This window comes from Centroberyx gerrardi, chromosome 14 (assembly GCF_048128805.1).
Source record: "Centroberyx gerrardi isolate f3 chromosome 14, fCenGer3.hap1.cur.20231027, whole genome shotgun sequence".
NCBI lineage: Eukaryota > Metazoa > Chordata > Actinopteri > Beryciformes > Berycidae > Centroberyx > Centroberyx gerrardi.
This window is the reverse complement of record NC_136010.1, coordinates 9,079,760-9,107,151: the sequence shown is the minus strand read 5'-3', so window position 1 is coordinate 9,107,151 and position 27,392 is coordinate 9,079,760. Positions and strand designations below refer to the sequence as shown.

Sequence of the window (27,392 nt, the reverse complement as noted above, 5' to 3'; positions counted from 1 at the left end):
GGAACAAAGACAAATACAATAGTAATAAGAATGGGGGTTTTGTGAACATACTCAACTGACAATATCAACATTTTAACTTGAAAAGTATGGATGAAAGTATGAAAAAAGTATGGATCACAGCATGAAGACGGTGTGCGAAATGGCAGCAGTAGAACTGACTGAGACAAAAAAGCATGTGACATAAGTGAAAATTACAATAAGTGAAAATTACAAAAATCAACATGTAATATACAACAAATAGAGAGAAATATGAGAATAGGAAGAAAATATATTTGAAAATTATAGAGGATATCTCCATAATGTACAAAAATGTGCTTATTCACATTACTGGGTCTACAGAGGGCCACACATGAATATGTGCATTGTGAAAAACGAAAGACCTTCAAAATATATTCACTCACAGATATGGATAACATGTACAGAATGTGCAGATTTGGGTATGTGCATAAGTGGATATCCACTTTATCAAAAACTCTAAATGGAAGTCCAGTGTGCATTGATGTCTGTTCTCATTATCATTAACTATGTGCCAACTCATATGCAGATAATGCACTAACATATGTACAGTGTAACATACAGTACATACTGTTATATACTGAAACAAATAAACAGTGCAAGAAATGTTGTGTAGATTAGTCCAGAGCATATAATGCAAAGGTATTCCAGGATCATTTGTATATTTTGCAGGCGCTGCCTCTGCTCTTTCCTAGTTGGCCGGTCTGTTTGGGCAGGAAGCGTTGTACAGTCTGATGGGTGCTGACATAGAAGAGCACCTAAAGTGCCCTGTGTTGCACCTTTGGGGGGGTGAGACAGAGGCTGGAGGTGCTGTAGCTGTATCAGCTCACCATAGATGGGGTGGGAGTGGTTGTCTAAGATGGAGTTGAGTTTAGTCCTGATCCTCCCCTCTGCTCCTCCTCCGGTGTGTCCAGGCTCATCCGGCCTTTTTCAGCGCTTTGTTAATCCAGCCTGTCTCCCCTGCCGTGGTGCGGCCTCCCGCCACACGTGGATTGGAGCTTTAGAGATATTTCATTTCTTGGAGGCAGAGTTGCTCCTGAAGCAGAAATAATCTTGAGCGTAAACCTCAGTGGGCGGAGCCAAAGAACCACTGTTTTTTGGAGCGTGAGTTAGCTAACTGGCAAAATTGAATGCAAAGAAGGAACTCTGGTCAAAATATAAATAAAAAGCAGAAATGTTAATGACTTTTTCATTAATTCATGACCACGGCATCCGAAGGTCAGCTCACTAGCTCACTAGCTTACCTATAGGTATAGACCACTATGGCTAGGTTGAACTTGGTCAGCTAAGCTAAATTAGTATGGCTAGATTGCTTTTTTTCAGTTAGTAACAGAATGCTAGGCTTCATAATGTTAGCTACCGTCTCTCTTACCTCTTGCCTTTTTCACTGGGCTTCAGTCCAACGTTACCTATCTGGAAAAATGAATCGCTTTGTCTTCACCAACTGAAGTTTAATTCAACCAATGAAATTATTTGTGCCCCTAGAGCGGCGAGAAATGTTTGTATAACTAAAACTCCAATCCGCCCAGATCACCACCGCAAAGAGCAACGGACAACTGATTGATAGAACAAGTAGAGCAGCCTGTTGCATACACTGAATGACCTGGCTGACCCCTGAAGAGACACAGTCTACATGCCCTCTCTTGAACCATATCTCAGTGTTGTCGAACCAGTCCGGCTTGTTGTTGATATGCACCCCAGGCATATTTCATATATCATGTATAGAGCGCTAGCCGCACCAGTCATTCTAGCGCTCCAATGGCCCATTTATGGTTCACATTTCTGGATGAGATGCTTCCCTCTTCTCTTTCAGCACTCTACTCCAGTTAGACCTCTCTTTAAATCCATTGCCCTTTGCAATAGACGTTCATTTATCTATTTTTGCATGTGTATGGGCTTATTTTGGAAAGACCTCGGTCACACGGTAGAAAAGGGGGCTGTGTGAAAAAGGCTGCTTTGCCATTGGTAGCAGCTGTTGCTGCTGAGACACCCCTGAGGAAATGGAGAATTGGACACACATTCAGCCAATTTACCATTAACAAGACCTTATTGGATGCAGGGCCATAGGAACATGCAGCTTTGCCTTATGTGGCTCTGTGTATATATGCTGCTATTCTTCTTGAACATTGGGGTTTGTGATAGTCTCGGCATTTGTGATTGGAGGTGAAAGTGCAATGTTCAGTGGAAAATCCCAAGTCTTTTAACACCCATACAGTTCCAGGCAAGGTGCTCAGTATAGTCATTATCACAAAATAAAGAAGCGATTATTCAAATAGGGAATTGTATGAATTTCTGCAACTACATGGAAAATGTCATCATTTAAGAATAAACTTGGGGGGAAAGAGTACTTTATGTACTTAACAGCAACCAGAATAACTACATGAATTTCTGCGTCCATGGAAGAATCACTATTAAAGTCATCCATAGGAAACTCTGAGGAGTTGTAAGATGAGATAATTTCAAACTTCAAACACAAAAGCTGCTCTACAAAGATCTGCAAAAAAGACATTTCCACCCCTTTTATATTTTCCACATTTAAATCTAACCACACCAAGAGAACTAGGATGTTTTTAAGCTTTTCAACATAGCAACCACTGGTCAACGGATATTGACTTCATCCTCCTCTATGATTTCATCCATTAATAAATGTGTAATTATCTTTTAGGATTCTATGCTGCATGAGGCATAGAACTATTATATGCTCACTGCTTCTGAATCAGATATTCTTCTTTTCTGCTGTGCCACACCTGTGTTTTATGTTTCCGGCTGGGTAACATTTTTTCTCCTTTTTTCCGTAAACACACCTTACATTCTTTGGAGGGTGGTGGATCTCAAAATCTTTGCCTTTCAACGGGATTTTTTTTTTCTGTTAAGACATAAAGATAACAAAGCATTCTTTCTCACAGTTTTGCTGGAACATTCAGCTCGTAAAAACAAACAACGGTGTGTTATTCACTTCAAAAACCAGAATAACTGGATAAAATCCTGGCTAGTTCAAACAGAGCAAAAGTTGAGCTAAGTTCCCTGAAGACGCTGATAAGACTTTTCTTAGCTGCAGATTGTCATGATAATGTACCACATAGCTTTTTTTTTTGATACTCAAAATGAAACCCCTATAGTTAAATTCTCTTTTTGTTTTCTCTCCTGTACAGGGAGGTCAGAGGTCGAAGGACAGTTTCCTTACTCACTACACCAACCTGCTACCCATCATAGTGGGTGAGCAAAGAGTAAGGAAACATGATCATAATAATATACCATATGACATGTAGTGGTATCCCTTTATCATTAGTACTGAAGTGTCATAGGTCAATCAATACAACAGCTTTCCTTGAGGCCCATGAAATACTTCAGCAGACCATGAGTATGAACCTGAAAACTATTTCAAGGCATAATGTTAACACTTGGTTCTTTTTATATGGTGGTGGATAGAGAAGTACACACTTTTCTACATGACTGAAATTTTATAAAAATGTAATTTAAATGAAAAGTGAGTATATTCATGTTTGTACACAAGAGGAAATGGTGCTATGTTCAGAATTTAACCTGCTGGTTGTGTTGAGTTGCATGGATTTCTTGGAGCTCTATTTGAAGTGAACATATTTCCAAAGGGGGGGTGGGGGTGTTATGTTGCACGGGAGATTTTATTTGGTAAACACACAGTTGTCATCTCACAAACACAAACAGAATCCAATGGAAAGATTAGTGTTGAGACCCTTTAAACAGCTTTTGAAAAGTGAGCCGCCTGTCAACCCTGTTACATAAATGTTTACCGAGAAATACCAAACATTGTGTTCTATTTGTTTTACTTTGCCTGAAGTTTGCCCATTGCCCTAGATTAGTCATTCCCAGAGTTAAACAAGACTTTGCCAACAGAACAAACAACTAGTAGCGGACAGCAACCAGAAACAAGTGAGTAAAACGGTTGATCCAGCCTGGCACGTGGCCACATGGCCATTACCCTTCAAGTAGTTTGCTTAAAAATTGGACCAGAGGTCTCCAGAGTCGAGTGGGAGTGTTTCATCACTCTATAAGTCTTTTCCAAAAGGAGAGAGCTTGGAGCAAAAATCTAATGGCCCAGCGCTCTCTCTCTCAGAAGCCAGAGTAATTCTCATTCCACTTGAATCGCCACAGTGCAGCACCACTCACTGGCAAGTGAGGCCTGCTGCTTTCTTGGCAAACGGAGAAGTTCTTAAGTGCTAAGCTGTAAATTTGCTTAATTTGACGTGAGTCCGAGGGGAATGGGATCGTTTTCTTTCAGGGAAAAAGCCTGGCAGATTGGCTGACAATAAGCGGGAACGGTCCAACATGGTGTTTCTGCTGCGCGATGATGGCTGGAACACAGAACTGACAGCGTTTGACAGAGCTGTAAAAGCATTTGACACTGGCACCAGCCTTGTATGACTCATTGTTATGTGAATACTACAAAAGCTGGATAAGAGTAATTCCCATGTATGAAAATGATGATTTTCTCTTGAAGTGGCTTGACAGAGCGCCTTCAAAACCAGGACCAAAACATCAACTTGCACTTTGCAAACACTAATTTAGCTTTAGCTAATGACAACATAACTGTGCAGAGTCCAGCTAGCTGTAGGTTAACTGTGTAACTGAGGTTTAATACACTCTAAAACTAGGGTTGGAAAAACACTTATGTCGAAGTTGCAGCAGGTTGAGTTAAGTAGTTTAGTATTCTGTTAGCGTTTGTTAAATTGTTGCGCAACTGTTGCAGTGCAGTTGGATTTAAAGCTTAATAATCAGCTCTGTTTTCCTCTCGAAAGGCTCTTGAATGTCACCAACCCCAGTGACCGCTGCAAGAGCCTTTAAAAAGACTGGTTTCAGTATCACAGCTGTGTCCTTCATAAAACAGAGCTGGGCAACAGGTGGGCATGATGTGTGTGCTAATCTTCCACATTATGGTTGTTGATAACAGACACTCTATGCCCAGCTCAGTTAAAACTTGGTAATTTAATATGGAATACATCAGCAATGTGATATTTGTAGCATGGAAGAAGCAAAGGTTGGGAAGATTCTGCTGTTGCTAATAATAGAAAATGTCCATCATTCAGTATGGGTTTCTGTTACCAAAGGAATTTTGTGAGTACCGCAATCCCTCCAAAACAAGACATTGGGTGTCCAGTGGGGGATTTTGGGATTATTTTTTTCACTCACTCTCCTTCTCGCTGAGGGCATGAACATGTGGATTGTATTTCGCTCTGACAATCCATGCCAATTTTGGAGGACAAGGTCAGTGAATATACAGCCCTCCCTTTTTCAGAGCGACCATCCTTCTATACCCATCAATTCTCGCACGTGGCACATGGTGGGTGGAAGGTCAGGCCTCTAGGCAGTGGGAGAGCTAGTAAAGAAGTGATTCAACAACTATGATTAGAATTGATAATGATTCTTGGCCTATGTAGCATGTAAAGGAAAACACTGTCACCAGAGACCCACAATCTAAAATGATAAACTAAATTAAGACTTTGATGACAGAGCTGAGTCAGACGGTTTGAATTAGCAAACTACCTTACAAACTTAAAGGAATAATTCACCCAAAAATGAGAATTTTGTCATTATTTATTCTCCCTCATGTCAGTCAAAGCACTGGTGAAGTTTGTATGTCCACATAACACACAGTGAATTAGCTAGTGCAGCTCTGTGTCAGCCTTCTCCAAAACAACTGAAGTGAATGTGAAATGTTTTTTTAGAGTTCAAAAAAGGCCAAAAAATGACTCCAAAAATGTTAAATTACTCCAAACAGCTTGTGCAGCATACTCCAAGTGTTCTGAAGCCAAACAATTGCACTCGGAGTCCAAAACACCTTTATTAACCCCAGCATTTAACACACGTCTTCAGTAAAACTGTTGTTTTCAAAAGCATTCGCGCTTGCACGCACCCACACATCACGTGTTCACGCTCTACTCAACGTGAACACGCAACCTTTCCCTATTTTCGTGTTTACACTCCAACGCAGAGGTCTGTGTCACACAAATGGGAAACAGGGAAAACGTTTGGCTTCAGAACACTTGGATTATGCTGCGTGAACTGTTTTTTTGCCCTTTTTGGGAGTCTAAGGAACCATGCCCAGTGACTTCAGTTGTTTTGGAGAAGGTTGACACAGACTAGCTACCTCACGGTGTGTTATGTGGACATACAAACTTCACCAGTGTTTCGACTGACATGAGGGTAAGCAAATAATCACTAAATGTTTTGGGAACCATTCCTTTAACTTGTGACGTGTTTTTCTTTGGATTTTCTGTAGGACTTTCGTTTCTTCATCTGTTCAGCCATGGTGGATATCACTGCTAAATAACTGCTAATAACTACCCAGATCTTCCTCTATTTATTCCAAACAAACCACTGTTGCTGCTGGACATAGTAGACCTGGGAAGACCTAGCCCACACCAGCTGTTTAGAGCTGCAAATGAAGTAAACGCTTTAATGAACTGGGTATAGAATCACTATTGTGTTATATGAATTGGCAGTAGACAGCAGCAAAACACTTATTTTAATGAAAATATTGCATATTATTACTTTAAATACTGTTGGTTAGGGGTAGGGTTGCACGTTTTTGTTATTAATTCAAATGCTGAGAGCAATATGGACTGTATAGAGTTGAATACCCATGTTAATGTAGTGCTAGGCCCATTGTGTACACAGAGAAGCTATAGAGAACGCATTTCTCCATTCTCTCTGTCCCCCTCTTTTTCTCTTCCCTTCCCTATGCCTCTTGTTCCCCCCTCCCCTCCCCTCCCCCCTCTCTCCTGCCTGCCTGGCCGCTGGCATGCTTCAGGTGCTCCACAGTCAGGCCCTGTGATTAGTCTAATTTGCACAAACGTTGGCGAGCGCCGCACCTGTTGCCCCTGCGCCGCCTGCAGCCGCGGTCCCTCGCCAGGCTGACAGGCCAACCCTCGGATAATCCATTCTTCTCACAACGGCGTCGCTGCTTTCCACCAGTGCAGGACAAGGGCGTTTTTTTTTTTTCCCCTTCCTGTGTCTCCCTTCGTGTTCTCGTATCCACCGCGCTCCTGATGGCTCATTACTGGGCCATTCATAAATATTGCCTGCCAGTACCTCCCTCCCAAATCCCCCACCCTGCTGTCCCCCACCACTTGCAGGGGCTTTTGGAGCTAAAAAGATTTATCTTGCTCTTTTACAGCCTGCCATTGTTTTTCCTCACCCCTCTCTCCCACCGCTCCTCCACCAACACCTTCACTTACCTGCCAATAAGGTGAGTAAAGCTCTCCGCCTGGTTCGTTGGGGCCCCATAGCCCTCCACATGACAGCCTACCAGTATGCGCGTGTTCCATTTGGATTTGAAACAGCGCCAAGAGAAAATCAAGTGACACAGGCCACACAGAGTGGGTGGCGGGGGGGGTGGGAGGGAGGGAATGTGATCCCACTTGATTGTTGAGAGTTTATATAGCGAGCGATGACAAAGTGCTTTATGACTTTGCAGTGTTCGCTGGGCCCCCGCGATTGAGGCCTTATACAGGCAAAGCCCCCTGGTGACCTTGGCTTGTCAAATGTTCTCATTTTCACCGGGAAGGAGCCGGTGTTCAGTGGCTGTTGAGGATTGGAAAGCTGCTTTTAGAGAGACAGCTATGGAGAGCTTCTGGAGGTGACCCATGCTTCCCCATTCCTTTCGGTCAGAGAAATCTCTAGCACTGCCCCATTGAATTCAAAGCCTATGTAGCATGTAAAGCAATTTTGAAAAACTGCACTTTCACTAGAGAAACCCAATCTAAAATGAGAGACTAAATTACAGAACTTTGATGAAAACATCCTAAAAGAACATTCTAACTGAAAAATATAAAATAAAGCCATAAATTTCCACCATGCCCAACCCCCAACTATTTTGAATTAAAGCTAGTGTCACTGCAGGTGGCGATTGCATCAGTCCAAACATGGATTCCCTTGGAGTAAAAGGATATTTCCAGAGGGCTAAGGCACCCGGTGGTGCTGCGGAGGCCTTGTCGCACATCAAGTCTGACATCAAAGCGTTTCAGTGCCGCCCTCACACTGCTGCACGCCACATGCGTCTTATCTGAAAGGGAAGAGGAAGGAGAAGCGTTCCATCATCATGCCCCCTTGTTTTTCTGCATTGTCCATGACCTTTCCAATGCAAATAGTTAGGGGACACTTCCCTTGCACAGCAGCAGCACCGGAGATGTCTGGGAGCCACGGTGGGTGGAGTTTAATTCTTCTACAACTGGACCTTCGCTGCTGGGATCAGTTACCCGTAAACTAACTCTAACTTCAATCAATGTGATAAGAAAACAAAGCTGGACCAGGATCAACTTTTGGGGAATAGAAAGCTCAAGGACTTTGGACTGCGAGGAGTTTTAAACCAGTAGAGGTGGTGTGAATGTGTGTGTGTGTGTGGGGCAGACAGGGCCACGGTAGCCCTCTGACTGGCTGCTATGGGCTAACAACCCCTGCATTGATCCAAGGAGACACTCAGCCCTCTAACCTGCTGAGTGCTCAGTTCCAGCGAACAATGGAGTTCAGAGCGCGTCGATACACTATCCTATTGAGTGCTCTCCGTTTAGCAGCAAGATTGATGAGGTTAAGGCTCCCAACCGGGGAGCCAAATGGTGTCAAAACCAAGGTGTTGCTTTGGACAAACAACTCCTCAGTGCAGAACCACAGTGGCACTGGTTACCGGCTAATACCCCGGCTTTACTCAGGAAGTGTGTCTTTTTGTAAGCGCAACTTTTTTTCTGAAAGTGTATGCAAACTGTGGTGGCTGTTGACTGGTGAGCCGCCCTCTTAAGATGGAGATGAGAATAGGAGATTAGGATAGACGATGCTTTCTGGGCAGGAATGCGCTGCAAATCCCATAAGACACTAAATGATGTACAAGTGCATTTATTACAGTAGGCCCCTATAAATCTAAGGTTGGCCTGAACTCCAGGGAGAGGTTAATGGATTACAAAGGGATGTGGTATCGAACCTGGGAGAAGTTTATACACCTCATCAATATGTGAAACGCTATTGATCATTCAGACCTTGACAAATTAAATTCATAAACTTGATAATGCATTGCAATATTCAGAAAAATTGCCTTTTTTTCCAGTCCAGCTTTTCTTAGGATCCCAGTCTATTAATGGGAGCCTTGTATCAGCAAGACCACAGAAAATACCAGATGGCATATTCTGAGAAAAATTGGGGCAATGTGTGATTTGAGCTACGCTGCCAATGCTGTGAACCCGCTGGAATAATCAGTGACTCTAATAACAGAACAACTGATGACTGCTCAAATTGAAGCTGATATTCCAAGGATTGATGCTATTTTAGGTGAAAAGGAAATGTGCATCAAGAAGACAAGACAGTCTTTAAAGGTCATGTCTGGTTACTTCCACAAATGCTGCTACTATACTGAACAAAAATATAAACGCAACACTTTTGTTTTTGCTCCCATTTTTCATGAGTTGAAATAAAAGATCTAAGACTTTTTCTATGCACACAAAAGGCTTATTTCTCTTAAGTTTTGTCCACAAATTTGTTTAAATCCGTGTTAGTGAGCACTTCTCCTTTGCCAAGATAATCCATCCACCTGACAGGTGTGACATATCAAGATGCTGATTAAACAGCATGATTATTGCACAGGTGTGCCTTGGGCCGGTCACAATAAAAGGCCACTCTAAAATGTGCAGTTTTTATCACAACACAATGCCACAGATGTCACAAGTTTTGAGGGAGCGTGCAATTGGCATGCTGACTGCAGGAATGTCCACCAGAGCTCATGTTGCAGCATGATAATGCACGGCCCAATGTTGCAAGGATCTATACACAATTCCTGGAAGCTGAAAACATCCCAGTTCTTGCACGGCCTGCATACTCACCAGACATGCCACCCATTGAGCATGTTTGGGATGCTCTGGATCGGCGTGTACGACAGCGTGTTCCGATTCCTGCCGATATCCAGCAACTTCACACAGCCATTGAAGAGGAGTGGACCGACACTCCACAGGCCACAATCAACAACCTGATCAACTTTATGTGAAGGAGATGTGTCGCACTGCATGAGGCAAATGGTGGTCACACCAGATACTGACTGGTTTTCAAAAAATGCATATCTGTAGCCCTAGTCATGTGAGATCCATAGTTCAGTGCCTAAAAAATGTCTTTTTTTCAAGATAAAACTGCACATTTTAGAGTGGCCTTTTATTGTGACCGGCCCAAGGCACACCTGTGCAATAATCATGCTGTTTAATCAGCATCTTGATATGCCACACCTGTCAGGTGGATGGATTATCTTGGCAAAGGAGAAGTGCTCACTAACACGGATTTAAACAAATTTGTGGACAAATTTTGAGAGAAATAAGCCTTTTGTGTGCATAGAAAAAGTCTTCGATCTTTTATTTCAACTCATGAAAAATGGGAGCAAAACCAAAAGTGTTGCGTTTATATTTTTGTTCAGTGTATATCCCATTTATGGGTGCACAGCACAGGTTTGCACAGATAACTCTAGTGAACTTGAGAATATCTGATTTTTAAACAAAGCTGCATGCCATGGGTCCTATATGGTCCTGGAGTAGCATAAGTACAGCATGTTATGATCACGCATACACACAGATATATTATCTTCAGTGTATGTGGTTGTTTGATTTCTGTGTCTGTCCACCAGATATCTTCCTAACTGTTCAAGAGTAATGAAACAAAAACCAGAAAGCTCAGTGGAGCCATGGGACCAAAATTGAAACCATAACCTAGAGAGGTTTTAGAATTGGTAGGCCTGAGAGATGTTGCACTCTTTATTAGAACCATGTGACTCTCTACTATCCAATGATCCTATCTGCAACCATGTGCTGATAATTTACATCCAAAAACTAGAGACCTAAGGCTTGTCTACACAGGTGCTTCTAAGTACTTGGAAAAGTACTCACTGTGCAATGCCCATAATTGCCAACTTTTGCAGGAATTTGAAGAGCCATTGGTGCCAAAGCACTTAATGAACTTGAACTCATTTTGACCAGTTTTGTCAATTTTATGGGCTGGTCAAAATTGGCCAAAATTGACCAGATTGGTGTGACCGATTCCATCAAGCAAAAAACTTGGCAGACGAAATTCTGACAAATAACCGTCCTTCAGAAAGGCTTTTCTAGGACTTTCATAGTCTGCCAAACCCTTGAATACTGGAGACTCAATACACTACTACTTTACTATAGGTTTATTCAAACAGAAAAAAAATGTTACAAATTGTTACCTGTCATATGAATGTCATAGACAAACCCCCCTGCGCACACACACACACACACACACAACCCACTGAGCTTGCAGATTAAGACACATACTCAGAAACTACATTGCCCACTTAAAGGATAATTCCAGTTATTTTCAACCTGGGCCTTATTTTCTTAGTTTTTGCTATTATGGTGATTATGTTCAAAATTTCACCAGAAGGGCCAAAGCAAACTAAGTTGAACCCAAAAAGCGTTCAAATCACACCTTTTCAGCACAGCACACACACTGGTTGCACATGCAGTTACACAATAGCTGTGATTGAACAATTATCACGCAACATTTCGGAAGAAGCGAGAAGACAAACAGAATTTCGTTGATTCAGCACGTTCACGTGTTTTCCTCGTTGGAACACGCACATCCAAAGTCATCTGTATTCATGAATTTAAAATCAACCATAAATCAACCGTAAACAAACTGCAGCAAATATTTCCTGCTTTTCTGAAGTACGGCTGATTTTATTAGTGTGAATATAACTGATAATTTGGGTTATTACCTTGGACAGCCGACATCTGTGGATTCCCTGCTATTTTCACAACTTGTGTTGACACAATTCGTGACACCAGGTGGGAAATATCGGGAGCTGGCAAAAAATTCCCACTTATCCTACTTGTAATTACCACTAGGAGGTTGGCATGAAAGGTTTTCCCAGTCGGAAGGTCGCATTTACGGAAAATACGATATGATGTTAACGCAGAGTACTTGAACTGTCTACTTGCCAGCTAGCTCATGCTAGTTAAAATAACATATCTAATACCGCACTATACGCTAGTTTCAGGCAATGGATAATCGGAAAATCTGATGTAGGCAAGTCCCATTGCAGTGCGAGTATTATTGTGTTGAACGGACGCGTTTTAATCGCGTTTGGGTTCAACTGTTGGAGATTACCCTTCTGGTGTGTACTGGAGAACTGGAGGTACGTAAAGCTCTACAGTGAAAGCGATGAAATTTTGACCACAATCACTCGTCATAATGTCAAAAACTAGGAAAATAAAAATAATTATCCCTTAACGCTTAACATATATTATGGTCTATTTTGTCCCCTGCTGCTTTGAAATGAATATTAGCATAACTACTTGTGATAAATCAAATTTATTACAATTATATACATTTCTGGCTGATATCAGAAGTTCATACAATTACAAGCAGGGTACAGAGAGGACCGATCACTGAAACTACAGTGGCTAAAAGGCATAAGTGACACATAAGACCTCTTCATTCGGTAATATTTCCCTTACCAGCCAACCTTATTCATTCACACACAAATTCAGTTCTGAGGAAACAGAAACAATCAAAAAAAACATCTCATTTACAGTATTATGGTATATCGTCATGTAATTATTCTGTTACGTTTAACCTAAACATAATCAAGTGACTGCCGATTATGAGTGGTGTTATACAGAAATGTTCAGTGCCCCTCTACCTTTAGTGTGTTCATATGACGGCTGTGTGATGGAAGTGAAAATACCACGAGAGCTGATATCCCTTCTTCTCACTCATGGACTCTTTTCTTGTCAGCTGGAGACTGAGTGAGTAATTCAATAAGTCAAGTATTCATTTATTACTTTCCTTTTCAATCATAGGGCATTTCTTGGAAAAGAAATGCCCCCCTCCCCCACTCCGGTCCACCTCCACAGAAAAAAAAAGTGATAAGAGTTCTGCAACTTCCATCCGTGGCAGCGTTCATTGTCTTACTGCAGTTTAATTACAAAATATTGGCGCCGTTTTCCGTAAAGATTACTCACTGTGGGAGGCCCTACATAATTTGGACCGGAGGGTTTGTCACGGAAAATAATATAATGCAACAGGGCTTTCAGTATTAGATTTCCGCTTTTAGCCTCCTTGACATTTCAAGCTGCATGAACTAATACATCTGTTATTTGTTGATCATTTGATTATTAACATACTTCACAAACCAAATCAGCTGCCCTGCTGGAGACACAGATGCAGCTGAGCAGACAGCCTGGGCTTTCTCGCCTGCCACGCACAAACACACTCGCAGAGACGCACAATTCAGCCCTCAGTGAAAAAAGAAAGCGGGGGGGAAAAAACATTTATCTTCCCCTCCTTTGAGCGTATGAGCACTCTGACACCGCCATGGAACAAAGCCCGTCATCACATTCTAATCTCAAATTTCAGGGCTTTTATTTCACCCAAATGCCACTCTGCTGGCCTTGTGAATTATTGACAGACTGACACCAATGCGAAAGGACACATAAAAGAGGCTAAAAGCTCCGGCCGTGGAAGGGCTTGTCCTCTCCTATTGCCACTAACAGGGAGATGAGCTCTGCTAATGCTTCTCTGGAACCTTATGGTAACTCTGAGACTGAAGTACCGCCGTGTGACTCCTGACCTACAACTGTAGTCTACAGGGGAGACACTCTGTGCAGTACTTCTTCTTTGGTGTATAAAAGAGACTTAGAAAGAGCCTCTGTACTATTACAACAAGGACACCAAGGCTAAGCAGGATGTTAGCTGATGATGTCATGAAAATCAACAGCAGTGAGTCACGCATGATTAGTACTGCACACAGTTTTTCAAAATAACTTTGAGCTGAATATCGCTCAACGTTTCTCATTACACCAAAACTTGACAATATGGTACTTGCCTAGGCATGCAGCCATTTAGTTAGCATGATGAAAAGTAAATTGAGGTAATCCGTGTGTCAACTAGACACACCAATGTTTGTCTGTTTTGCCTCTTCTCACACCATCGCCTACTCCACATTTTGCTCAAGATTAAGATGTTACGAAAACAAATGGAAACACACATTAAAAACGGATCAGAAAGACAAACATAAAACAGGATGATGCAAGCAGAGGAGCAGAGTGAAACAAAGCCATCAGCTGAGATGAGAAGCAGTGTTTCGAGAGTGTTGCTGTGCTTTGTACTGCGGTCTAATCCACCTCGCTCTCGTTGCTGGCCCCCTCAGGCCGCCTCAGTTTGTCCACCTGTTCGTTAATCTGTCCATCCCCACCTCGCCGATCCTCTGTCTGGATGCTTAGAACCTCCTCCTCCTCCTCCTCCACATGGCTGACATCCTCCTCCTCCTCCTCCTCCTCTTCTTCCTCCTCCTCCTCTTCCTCTTCTTTCTTCTCCTCCTCCCCTTGCACCTCCATGCGGACCTGGTCCTTCAGGTCCAGGGGAAGTGTTGCCAACAGGCCCACGGCAACGGTCTCTCCATTGATACCGTGCGCCCCGTCAGGCCCCCCCAGTGCATCTTGGGGGCTGTGGTGGCCATCTTTGATGGGGGAGGAGCTGGCAGATTCGTTGCTGACGGGGGAGATGTCGCTGCTGCTGTTGGTGTGGTTGACGGACGGCGAGCCAGACACCGAGGGCGGCTTCAGGGGAATCTGCCACGAGGGAATCTTAGGAATGGCTGGAGTGGCGGGGAACTGCCTCCTGTGCGGGACAGAGGAGAGAGAGGAAGAAGATGAGGACTGATCACAATCTCATCAAAAATCTCACTGTGATCAAAGTGTGTGAAAGAGCTTTCATTGGACGTAATCAGCCATAATTGGGCATACAGCAGCTACAAAAGTATATATGGTTTCTTTCAAGTCAGGTATTCAAATGAGAACAGATACTCAATACTGCTGTAGGTTTTAGTATGCAGACACACACAAAGCACCCTATGTAATTCTCATAATTACAGAAGAGAAAATGGCTTTTCTCCCAAAACGGCCAGATGTTCGTCACACCTGGTAAAGATGGTCTAAGATTTTTTTAATTACATCCATTGCAGCTTTTAAGATCAAAAAGACAAAGTTGCATCTTAAAGGGATCGGCACTGAGTGGCTAAAAAAACAGTTTACAGATGATTTGGATCATTTGAAAAGGAAGGGGAACAAGTTTGGAGACAGATGGTGATACAGTGCCTTTTATTTTGTGATTTAACCCTTTCCCAGAAAACCCATTGTGAGAGACGGGAGAGCGTCAAGAAAGGAAATGACAAAGGGATTACTACTGATTAGAATGTACGAGGGAAACCAAACACGCTCAACCTGACAGTTCTGAGGCAATTTTCATCTTCGCCGGTTTTCTGATGTAAACCATTACTTGAGGCTTCATTACTGACACTGATACATAATCATGCATGCTAATGGGCCTGGCTGAGCTGGGCTGGGCTGTGCCTGACTAGATTGGGCAACAGAGCTGAAAAGAACAAGGAGACTTCTAATAGTACCTTTGACAACAATATAACATCCTTTACACCTGGTTTTAACATGCATCATGGACAGTCTGATATTACCCAGATAGTGCTTAACTGCATAAGAATCCAGGTATAAATGAAGATGGCTAGTGATTTGATCGCCAAAACCATCTCAGGAGGCATTTGTAACAGCGTTTTCAATCCACTTACAACATATTTGTAAGCTCACATAAGTAGTTTCTATTCTTACTTAGCTACATTGCCTTATTTTTGTATTTTTTGTATAAATTTGCACTGAAAAAATGATTGAAAGTTGCATAAGAGCAATTATGCACACATAGTTGTTATCTTGCTTACCAACAAAAAAGCATACAAATACAGAGGACCAGCTGATGCCTGCAGTATGCTAATGGGCAAAGGCAAGTTGTGAAGTAGAAAAAATGGTGCATACAGTATTACAACCTCTCTAGTGCCTGTGAGATTATGCTTAAAACACATATGAGATTAATAATTGTGCATTAACTGTGAGAGCAAGTTGTCAGGTTGCATGCTTGCATTTGCAAGGGGAAGAGCAATGTGACGGTATGTGGATAGTTGAGATGCATTTTAATGCCAGGTGTAAATGAAATGTGGATAAATCATATCTGGATGCTATCTGGATATGAGGTACATGCTCATGGAGGGTATTTTTGACTCTGGACACTTGAGACAAATACATATAATGCTGACAATGCTTTATTTAGCAATATTTTCCTGCTTGACATTATCCAATTGTTCAGTAATGTGTCCAGGAGCTCAAAAGTGCAGGAAAACAGTAACATTTAGAAATGAATGGGACTTTTGTGTCTAAAAAACACCCACCCACCCACTCACACACCCATTCACACACACACACACACACACACACACACACACACACACACACACTCACACACCTGCATTGTTTGGTGTGGCAGGGGTCTGGATAACTTTGTTACCTGCTGAGCAGTAAGCCCTTCAAAGAGACTATCTCAGCCTTCAGCTCTCCGACTGTTTGGCTGTCCAGGATGCGGCTGGTTGCAGACGATGCCTATAAGATGAAGGTAAGTGAGTGATACACAACAACTGTCCCAAACACACCCCCACACACACACAGTTCAGGTCACATGCAGGGTCACAGCACAAAGTCAATGACATCTGCTGCACTTCTTTCAACAACTCTACATTGTGTTTGCTCACTGTAATAGGAAAATGAGAAAACGCTTTGTTAAAAAAAAAAAAAAAAAAAAAGGGTCAGAGGCTACAAGGTAGACGAATATGGCAAATGCAAATGCTCAAAGCCACATGCTCTTGTGCTGTCAAGTCATCCATCACAACTTCACAACTGCCTACCTGTGAGCCTACTGCTACTGATGACAGAAAGGAAGACAAGCAGTCCCACTACAGTCATCTTTATGGCCGGCATCGCTCAGAATGGCTAGTGAGCGTGAATCATGCCATTTTTACATAATTTTCCATACTACCTCGAAAAGATTAGGGCAGGCTTGGAGTTTTGGATAATGACTATCTCGAACAATGGCCGCATTCATGAAGGCAGACCATAGCTTAGCAGTTTGTTTTGTTCTTTTTGTCTTTTATCAAAGGTGAGTGTTATCACACACGAACTGGCGCAGCATGAATTGCTATGGGGAATGATGGCCAAATGCGGTATCCTGCTAAATATTTGAATGGCAAATTGCTGTCGAAAATCCATCTCTGCTGCCCTTTTTACTGTTAGGGATATGCAGTTGGGGATATGCAATTGTCAGAAGAAATTACAAACTGATGTGAGTTTTGATGGAAAGAAAAGACAGCATGACAACCCAGTCAAAGGCAGTGACGAGGCTGAAATGCTTTATAGCAACTCGGTCGAACTCCTGAGAACACAGGGTATTGGGTCACTTCAATATTAATGAGAAACTTGTAGCACCTCAAGAGGGGAAGTACTTGAAAATCCAGCCTGCATACAACCAGCAGGTGTTTTCAGACGGCCGGTGTTCTAGATGATTGCACCTGCACTCCTATCCCCCTGCTCAGTCTATTCCTGAAGAAAAAAACACAAGCCTGTGCGAGAGCGCGGCACTAGACGGATGGGACCAGAGGGAGGAGAGGGAGAGTACGAGGGAAAAAGTGGGATAAAAGAAAACTAAAAACTGTAATTAAGACTCTCCTGACTCACCAGAGGCGGCTTGTTAGGAAGCATGGACCCCCTATCGAGGGGAGAGGGATAACTTGGACTCTTTCGCTTGTAATTAAATCTAAGAGAAATTAATTGAATCACATCTGAAAGGGATCAGACTCATTTACAGTGGAAGGAGGGAGGTAGAGGAGGAGAAGTGAAGGGAGAGAGAGAGAGAGAGAGAGAGAGAGAGGAGAGGGGGGCGGAGGTATTTGGCTCTTATCGTCTTCTAAACCTGGCTGATAAGGAGCCGTGTTTTAGAGATGGTGCATTGGAGAACTGGTGAAGACACTCTGATTACAGCCGCCACCTCATTAGAACCATCTTAATCCCTTGCCTCCCCAAGGCACCCATATAATAAGGGTAGATTCTGCTTCTCTCTCATTTTACGTTGGGAAAAAAAAAATTAATTGCTCTATGGGCTGAGCTTAAAGACTTCCAAGGCATAGAATATGTCCAAGAAAAAGGCAGACTGCTCTAAATGACTGAGATGTTAGGATATACATACTCATGTCATGTCAATTGACGTTAACAGGAAAAGAAGGCTTAGTATTGCTTAGTATTGTTAACCACAGGCAGCATACATTATGTGGAATACTTACAGAGCAACACCGTATAATAACTGACATAAAGACATGTCACACTACACGGGGGAACACCACTGAATTTCAAACATTTGAAATATGTCAATGTATATACACACACATTGTATAAAAAAATTCTGTGCAATTTAGAAAATGCTGGAACCGAGCAATGAGACGCATCGTTCCCTTTTGTTTCATGAAAATCCGATCAACGGTGTCCGGGATATTGTGCATGACATACGGACAATTAAAAAAACGTTGTGGCATCCCCCCGTAGGCCAATCACAGCAATTTTTAAAATGCCAGAATGGAGAAATGAGACAAATAATTCCCTTAAGTTTTGTGGAAATCTGATCAGCGGCGTCCAAAATATCGTGCGTGACGTACAGACAATTAAGCAAATGTTGCAGCGGCACCCTCAATCACCAATCAACTTCCTGTTATGTGGATGTACAGCGCACCAACCTGGAGCTGGCTCGTGCTCGTTTGACTTCTACCACACTGCCTGGTCTACACACTGTATTTCCCTTATGAAGGCCTCTAGGGTTCTGCGTGGCCTGAACAGTTCATAATTCTCCTAAGCACTGGACATCGCAGAAACTGTTATGCACAAACAAGCAAATGAATGAACCGAGTCGGACACTTATAGAGGTACTCATCAACCACTATTGTGCTGTCTTATTAACGTATCTACTGAGCTAGATATGTTTTTTACAGTGTAAATCCACAGTGACGCTTCCTCCTAACTGGTCTAATAGCAGTGTAACTAATATGTCTCGGGTGGTTGCCTGGGTGTGATAGGGGTCAACCCCTTTCTGCAGCTTAACTAAGTGCCTAAAGAAAAAAAAGAGAGAAAAAAAAAATATTACAAGCACAAAAAAAAAAGAAAGACTATCAACTCTAGCAGCACCCAAGGACGGCAACGCATATCCGGCTAAATGAAGATAAATGCCTATGGACCATTAGCAACAAGATAAGATCTTTAACAAGGCTTGTTTAAGAGTGTCTGAAGGCAAATTAATTCACAGTTACTCCGCCGGCAGACAGTGTGTTTTCGTGTAATGCATGTATATTTATGATGGAATTAGTTTCAAAAGGAAGTCCCCAGAGGAGCGTTTTTGAGTGGAAACACTGGTACAGTGCAATTGATTTCACTCTATTTATGCACTTTCCCACTGGCAGTTCGTCTCGCACAAGCAAAGAGGCGGTTTCTAATCTTCTATGTGCATCCACTAATAAAGAGAACTATCAGTGAGTTGCGACGGCGGGGCAAACACTGTTAACTGGCAGATTTGTAATGATAATGGAGCAGAAATAGACTGGCAGTTTAACATTGGGGATGAATCAGCCTGAGGCGAATTCATCCTTAAGCCAGGCGTTTAACACCAGAGTTAAGACACAGCGACACGGTAATACTCTTAAAGAAGTCAAGATTACACAGAAAATAGCAAAAAAGGAGATTTGTCCCAGGCCCTGGAGTCTTTTTGGCAGAAATGTGCAGTGTCAACATGTTTGTGTGTGTGTGTGTGTGTGTGTGTGTGTGTGTGTGTGTGTGTCTGTGTGTGTGTGTGTGTGTCTGTGTACGCGAGTCGGTCTGTCTAAACTCAATTCCATAATGAGGTCCCCAGTTTAGGGACAGTATACGCACGCTGCAATTCAGTGGTTTCCGAACTATGAGAAATGTTTACTTAGCAGCTGAGGAAACAGAAGTCTCCATGTGTTTCGGGTTAAAGGCACATTTCCGTGTTGAGAGGTATAATTGCCAAGCGTGGCGCACTTAGAGCAGCGTGGTGAGGCAAACCCCGAAAGCCGCGAACGGTGAATGATAAGTAGCTCACCAGCTCCAACATGTGTTTCTAATCACAAGCCCCGGACCTGAAAACAATTTCCCAATTTCCCCTATGGCCCGAGACAACAGAGGGCCTTATGCCGACTCGCAGGGAAAATTTAAGATCGACACTATAGCTATAAAGCAGAGTTTATGATTTGTTTAATGGGTGTTTTGATGTGAAATATACTTTTTATACACTACCGCTGTCCAACAAGGCACTCATGGCAAATGAAGTAAGACACTTTTTAATCCAATCTGTGTTTTGGCGATGACGAATGAAAAGAAAAACATCCCTTGTCCCTCTACGCCGTGGAGGTAGCTCATTGTTTAAAGTGGACCTACTGCTTGGCTGAGGGGGAACCTGAGCGACTTCTGTTTCAGGTCTGCTTAGGTTCAATTAGAGCATTGCCTCCGCACACACACACACACACACAGAGCTGATGTGGGCCGACACTGCTTTCTAGCCTTGTTTAGGGAAACTGTGCGGCGGAGGAGAGCTTGAAACGCCACAAAATGAGCTATGAGTCGTCAGTTTTTGATGAACCTCGTCCGGGGAAGAGATTCATATTTTTCTTCCTCGTTTGTGCTGAAGCAGATGTGTTCGCATATGTTTTCCTGGGATATCCAGATGCTTCAGTCAAACACCCATGTGCTTAACAAGCTGTGGACATAAAACATTGTCTAAGATTGTCTCTTCCAAGGCACTTTTTAAGGGCCCGGGGATCATAAAGCGATTTATGACGGGTGTTATAAAAAGCGAGCAACATTTCATCCTCGCACATAAGTTTTAAAAACAATCACTCAGTCCAATGCACCTAAACACTTATAATTCTCAGCAGATTATGAACATGGCCTATAAAAATCAAGGCGAAGAGGAACAGCAATATGGTTAAATATTATGATCCCATGATGAGATGCATCATACTTTTTTGCAGCCTGTGTTTTGATGGTATATAATAAGGCTGTCCATCTTAGCTACTTATGAGTCAGGGCAGCACGAGAGTTTTTAGTACAGAGAGGCCTGCAGAATAATTTCTCTCTCCTCATCGGACCAGGGATTCAACACTGCAACTTTGGTTTTACTGGGCCGTCCTGTCATTTCAAAGTTACTACCTTTTTCTCTAGCTTTCCTCAATGCTCACGTTTTGAGTTCAGTCCAGTACACCAGTGAGAAACACTAGAGAACTTGAGGCAAAAATATTTTTTTGTATGGTAAACACACAGAATCTCAGAGGTTTAACCAAGGCCTTTGATATTCTAGCAGTTTGAGAGGCTGGTGGTGAGGAGCGGAGGGTGCCAAGCGGCTGATGAGGTGGTAGCTACCTCTGCTGTAGCCAGTTCCTGGGACAGCTCCTGGATTCTCTGCTGCTGCTGGACCAGGAGCTCCTGGACCGAGGCCAGGGTCTGCTGGAGCTGGCTGACTGTGGACACAGACAAATTAACACACGTTCAGCATGCTTCAAACAATTCAGAGGGTGGAAAAAACCCCACAACATATTTTGTTAAAAAGGAGATTTTGCTGCCACAAAGCTGAAAATGAGAAATTAAAACTTCCTTTCTGCTCTAGGTTTAAATAGAACTGATGGAACTAGACTTGTGTCACTGATCAAAGCCGTCCTCCAAGAATTGTAATCAAAGCTAATAACCAGTAACTTTAGTCTCAGCTTTTTGGTCAGAGGCGTTAGGGGGTGGGGGGGGTATTTCTGTGCATAGGATGGAGATATTAATCTCTAGTGTCTGAACTTAAATCAAATAACAGTCTCTAACCTTCCATTATCCACCCAGACACTGCCTTCTAATGCATCTTAAATCCTCAAACGATCAACAAAGGAAAAAACAAGGCTCTCATTTGGGAGGAGGCTGCCAGACAAAATGTCCCCCCTAATCCCAATAAATATTGCTCTTTTTCCATTGACTTTGAAGATTGAATTAGTTCAAGTGTTGGTGTTGGAAGAGGGTGTATGATTTCAAATAACACCGGGCACAGTTTGTTGCCCCCTGCTTCCAGTCACGCGTGTATTACCAAACAATGCATTAAGTTTCCCCGAGCTGATTATATTACAGAAAACCAATAAACATTCATATAAATCATGGGCGTGTAAAGTGTTAAATCAAGCCTAATAGGATTAACATCAACAGATATTGTGGCGGTCCACTGCTGAGGTTGTCAGGCCAATGGTTAAAAGCTTGCCTGCACTGCAGCCGACTGGACGGGATGTAAAGAAGCCTCCTCTCACATTTACCCAGGGCAGGACAAAAGACAGAGCCTGGCTTGGAGATTGTGTTTCTTTTGAAAAACCGACACAGACAAAATATTTGATCTTTCAAAGAAGGTAATATCTTGTAGTGACACCTGTGTTTAAATGGGTGGAGTTGTATCAATATGGGTGTGGTGCTGAAATGTTTGATCTTTTCATGGTTGCAGAATCTTATGGAATATGAGTTTGAGCATGAACGTTGGCTTGGTTAAAAAAACAAACAAACCGCTCATGAATTTGTTACTCTGTGCTCCAAAATGTGACCAACTTTTATTGTTTTCTGAAGACAGCTATAAAACTAAAATCCCTTTGCCAACCCTGCTTAAAAAGGTGTTACTGACAGGGTGTGCACACTACACCAAGAGTTGCCCTATTAGTCTACGGGTGTTTCCACCTCACCACAACACAACTTTTCCAGATGTGTGTGTCAATTTGCCAACCAGTAATGCTGTACTTACTGAATTACTGTTGGCACAGCTTTTCAAGCAGTTTAGGCCAAATTGTTTACAATTCAACTCTTTTCAAGTCTGTCCACAAAGTTTACTCCTTTGTACTTTTCATACACTTGACAAAAATGCAGAACGTCTTACCCTCGGCTATCACAGATATGAAGCCAAGAATAATGAGGTCAATGACTTTGGCCAGGCATGAATCAGAGGGAGACTTTGTAGCTGTGACGAGTGTGTGTGTGCGTGTGTGTGAGAGACAGAGAGAATCGGAGACAAGCTGACGTGCGAGCCTTGCAGCTGCTGTGAGGAGGGCCCACATTGTGTATTCAGTAAATTATTCAGTAAATACCTCCATATAATGTACACTACATATGTCCAGGCCTGTCTCTGTCTTTAATGGCCAGCTGGTCACCAATATGGCTCCCACCGACAAAGAGTGCCCAAACAGCCGCACAATTCCATTACAGCCTGGGTGTGCTGAAGTGCTTCCAAGATCCATTCATTAATTGTCTGTGTGAAGTTGTAGGCAAATCATAATGGGAGTCAAGGCCCCTAGTCTGGAGCTGGGGCTGGCGAGAGAGACTAATGTAGTCCCCATTCAAAAGGATACATCACCTCATTGCGCCCGGCACTAGAGAAATACATGAACTTTAACAAAAGGGGGTTCAAGCAATTGGCAGCAGCCAGGCAGTCGGTCGCTATTACTCAGTGCAGTGAGGAGAGAGGGAGAGCGAGAGAGAGAAAGACAAAGAGAGAGCAGAGGAGAAAACTCGCAGTGTAATTGCAACCCCTCTCCCCAACTGTTAACTACAACAGTCATTAACTACAATAGCAGCTTGGCTACTGCAGTCACAGCAAATTAGTTCCCCATACTGGCTGAAGGGAAGACCCTGGTTTTTCCATTGAGTCCTATCCACTCCCTGCAGAACACAGGAGGACTCTTATTGTGAAATCCCATATTTAACAATAAACAAAACAGGGTTTGTAGGTTGGCAGATCTCCAAAAAGTGAAAAGTCGAGAAAGAATAGGCAGTAAAATAGCCACAGGAAATGTGTTTGCATAGTTGGGAAAAAAAGAACATAAAAGAGCACATATTTGTTAATCAGATTTGGAGTGCCACACCTTGCATGCGATCTCACACAATTTCTGCCCTCCACCTACCTTACTCAGCCAGAAAACAATAGGATGGGTGTGATTGGATAAAGTGATAGCAGCCGTATTTTTATCTTCAGTATGTTGGTTCGTGACAGCGATGGTAAACTCAAACATTTAATTTGTTTTGACTCGGTGGTGTAGGGAAAATGACAAGGGGTGTTTGTATTTGAGCTGATGAGATGGTACTGCTGATAGAAGTTAGCGTGTGGCCTGAGGTAGACATACATTTGCTTTAGTTCCTCTTTGTCTCTCTCCCTATCGAAATCCTGATCAGCACAGTTCTGATGGTAATTTATAAATTGTGTGTGCAAAGCCAGGCATATGGAGTTTAATTATTGGAGAAAAGGCATTTGCCTTAATCACACACTTGAGGCATGAAACACTTCCAAGTGTCTTTCCTTTATCCTATTTCAGTTTAAGCTCTTATGGAAAGGTGCACTCACCTTGTGTAGTGGATTAAAATGTGACCAAATGCGATCAAATGCCATGTTTTATATCAGAAAAAATGAATCAAAATACACACTTTTGATTTATACACATTGAAGATCAATAATCTCTAAAACTCCCACAATGTACCTGTTTTTCTACACCGGCTTACCTATCTCAAATGGTGATTCATGTCTTTCAGGTGAAAACAGACTCCAGCTGAACTCTACTGCTAACGAGTCCAAACTTTCTCAGAGTGTCTCCCTCATTTACGCCTCCCTGGATTTTTAATTATATTGACGAAGAGCTAGGAACACATCTCTCTCCCTCTCCCTCCCTCTCTCCCTCCCTCCCTCTATGTCTGACAGCCAGGTTGAGATTCCTCACCTGTCCAACATGGGAGCCGCACCTGTCACTGTGCACTTAATCACACTAGGCCCAGTGCTGAGCCCAGACACCACGCCGCGCCACGGCATACACACACACACACACACACACACACACACACACGCGCTCACAAAATTAAAATGAACTTTCTCGCCACCTACGGGGAGGAGGGTGGATGATGATGATGGCGGCGGTGGTTCGGGTGGGGGTGAGGTTGGCGCAGGGGGAGAGGGATGGATGGGGGGAGTGAGGGAGGATGGGGGGGAGAGAAAAGTTGTCATTTCCCAACCCCTCATTAATATTCCGAGGTTAAGAGCTTTTCAGCGAAACGTAATTAATTGAGCCCGAGCCTGACAGTAAACAAGCAATTTCAAATTAAAGCAAAATGACAGCGGCGTCATTTGTTAAAAACGTGCGGGGCCCCCCGATTTTGGCGACAGATAAATGAGGGAAAATGTTAAGGAGGGAGAAAGTGATGAAGATATTAATCTTCACCTGTCTGTGTCAGCGTGCCACTCATCGCCGCAATGTTGCTCTCCATCCTCTGCAGATGCTTCTTGTCCTCTCGGCTGCCCATAATGAGGGGAAGGATGTATTTCTGCAATTAAAAACATGACACGTTATTACACTTCTCTCCGGCGGGAAGGGACGGAAAGAGGAGGAAAAGAGAGGGCCACCTAGGCTTGGTGGTGAAGGGTCAAAGGCATTGTTTTATTGGAATTGAGCCCCAGCGTCTAAACTGTCTGATTATAATGTGCAAGCATTGTTACAGTAGAGCGTCCAAGCAACTGGTAGATGTGTGTGCAAAATGTCATACCAGCAGAAGAAATGCGATGAATTAAGGCACACAGGGGTGAAGTGAAGGAAAGAGATATGCCAACAGTTAACAGAATGACAAAACATGATTATAAACATTGAAAATAGTCCTCCAAATCCAGAATCAATGTCATCTTGTTTATCAGCCTTTTGCCATTGAATAAACAGAACTGTACCAAGTGATGTACGTCTGACAGCCAAATGAGGATCTTTGTTATTGAGTGGGAGTGTTATCCAGATGAGCGGCTTGACAGCGTTTGACTGAATCCTATGCATGTGTGCGTGGAGCTGAGCTCAGCATATACAAGCAAGGGCCATGTGACCTTGGAGGGCATCACTGAACTGCATTCAAAATCATAAAGGTTTTCTAGTTTGTAAAACTCAGTAAAGATCAGTCAGTCCCTTTCAGCCGGTTTGGAGCTGCTTGCTGCCCGGACCGGGTTTTCTCTCCAACTCAGGTGGCAACTGGCGACACCAGCGCAAGTAATAAACACTTTTTAGAGAAAAAGATTAAATGAGTGTCAACACGTGGTAATTAATAAGTGGGCTGCTGGGAGTGTGGTGTTTACAAGGCGCTCCATAGCATAAATAAAGTATGGGCAGAAGCCTGGACATATGGTGCGACTGGCGCTACGCTCCGGTGACATGACAGCAACCTGTGCCGTCCCGCCAGGGAATCCCACCTCCCAGGCTACCAGCGGCTGGCTAAACCTGCTGCACGGAGGAACCAATAGACAGGTAGGGTATGTGCGAGTTTGTGTGAGTGAAAGAACACAGGGATGGAGGCATAAGGGACAGCGGACCCAAATGTGCATGTGTGGCCCAATGGAAGGCTGGGTAAAGGGAGGACGAAATAACAGGACATCTTAAGAGAAGCTAATATATCTCATGGGTTCAGGTAAGTATTATGTATGTACATGACATGCACGAGCAAGCGCGCATACACTCTCTCTCTCTCACCCTCTCTCTCTCACACACACACACACACACACACACAGTCATAGAAAGGAGAGAGGGTTGTCATCTAGGCCAAGAGCTACTGCTAGAGCTCCTGTCCTTCTCTAAAATGAGAGTAATGGCTTCCACATGCCACTCAGCCTACTACTAACAACCACTATGGGATTAATGCCACTGGGGGACAAGGGGCCTCATGGGCTCATGTTCAAGGGCTGCTAAGCCCGATAAAAACCAGGGTGATTATTTTTAGACGTCAAAAAAGGGTTGTGTGCTGCGTTAGCAACTATATTTTTTAAAGAAAAAAAAACATATATCGAAGAGGAGGAGGGAAGGGGAAGTTTAAAAGAGGGGGTTCATATGAGATCATGCTCTGACGTAAAGCAGGGTGGCTTTAATAACTAGACCAGAGTGATGTTACATATTGTAGAGGCGCCTTCTATTCTAGCACCATAATTCATCATCAACTGATGTACTTGCAAAGCCCGCCAATTTAAATGTAATATCAGGGAGAGGCTGTACTGACAGATCTAACGGCACAGTGTAAGACAAATATCAAAATTTAGACAACATTTGAAACTGTAAAAACAAAGTGAAAGTGAGGGAATAAGATCAGAAGGCCAAGAGAAGCACGGTGTAACCTACCCTATATAGATGATGGAAGCCAAAGGCGATCCCCACCATGATGATGGTGAGGGCACCGTAGTCTCTCCATCTGTAGCCTGCTGGACCTGGACAGGGGCAGAGAGGAGGATAAACATTAGAATGCAATGAAACGGTTGTACTGAAATGGTTGTTGTAATGATTTGAGAATTTCAGTTTAATAAGTCCTGGCAGAAGATACTGCTTTCAGCATTTGCTATCTGCATCAAGCTGCAAAGATGTTGCATGATAGCTAAAGATAAAGAAAAGGTGCTTCTTTTTT

At 43.0% G+C, this 27,392-nt stretch overlaps 1 protein-coding gene across 1 annotated transcript in view; it reads right to left on the bottom strand.

Annotated features, from left to right (window-relative positions):
• Positions 1 to 11,170: 11,170 nt before the first annotated feature.
• The window catches only part of pex14 (peroxisomal biogenesis factor 14), a 44,353-nt gene continuing 28,131 nt past the window's right edge, over positions 11,171 to 27,392 (bottom strand). Inside the window, exons 5-9 of the mRNA XM_071907404.2 lie at positions 27,113 to 27,198; positions 25,193 to 25,295; positions 21,345 to 21,442; positions 16,387 to 16,478; positions 11,171 to 14,658 (exon numbers count right to left, since the gene is read on the bottom strand). Of these exons, the coding sequence (XP_071763505.2) occupies positions 14,154 to 14,658; positions 16,387 to 16,478; positions 21,345 to 21,442; positions 25,193 to 25,295; positions 27,113 to 27,198 (884 nt within the window). The 3' untranslated portion in view covers positions 11,171 to 14,153. The remainder of the gene's footprint in view (positions 14,659 to 16,386; positions 16,479 to 21,344; positions 21,443 to 25,192; positions 25,296 to 27,112; positions 27,199 to 27,392) is intronic.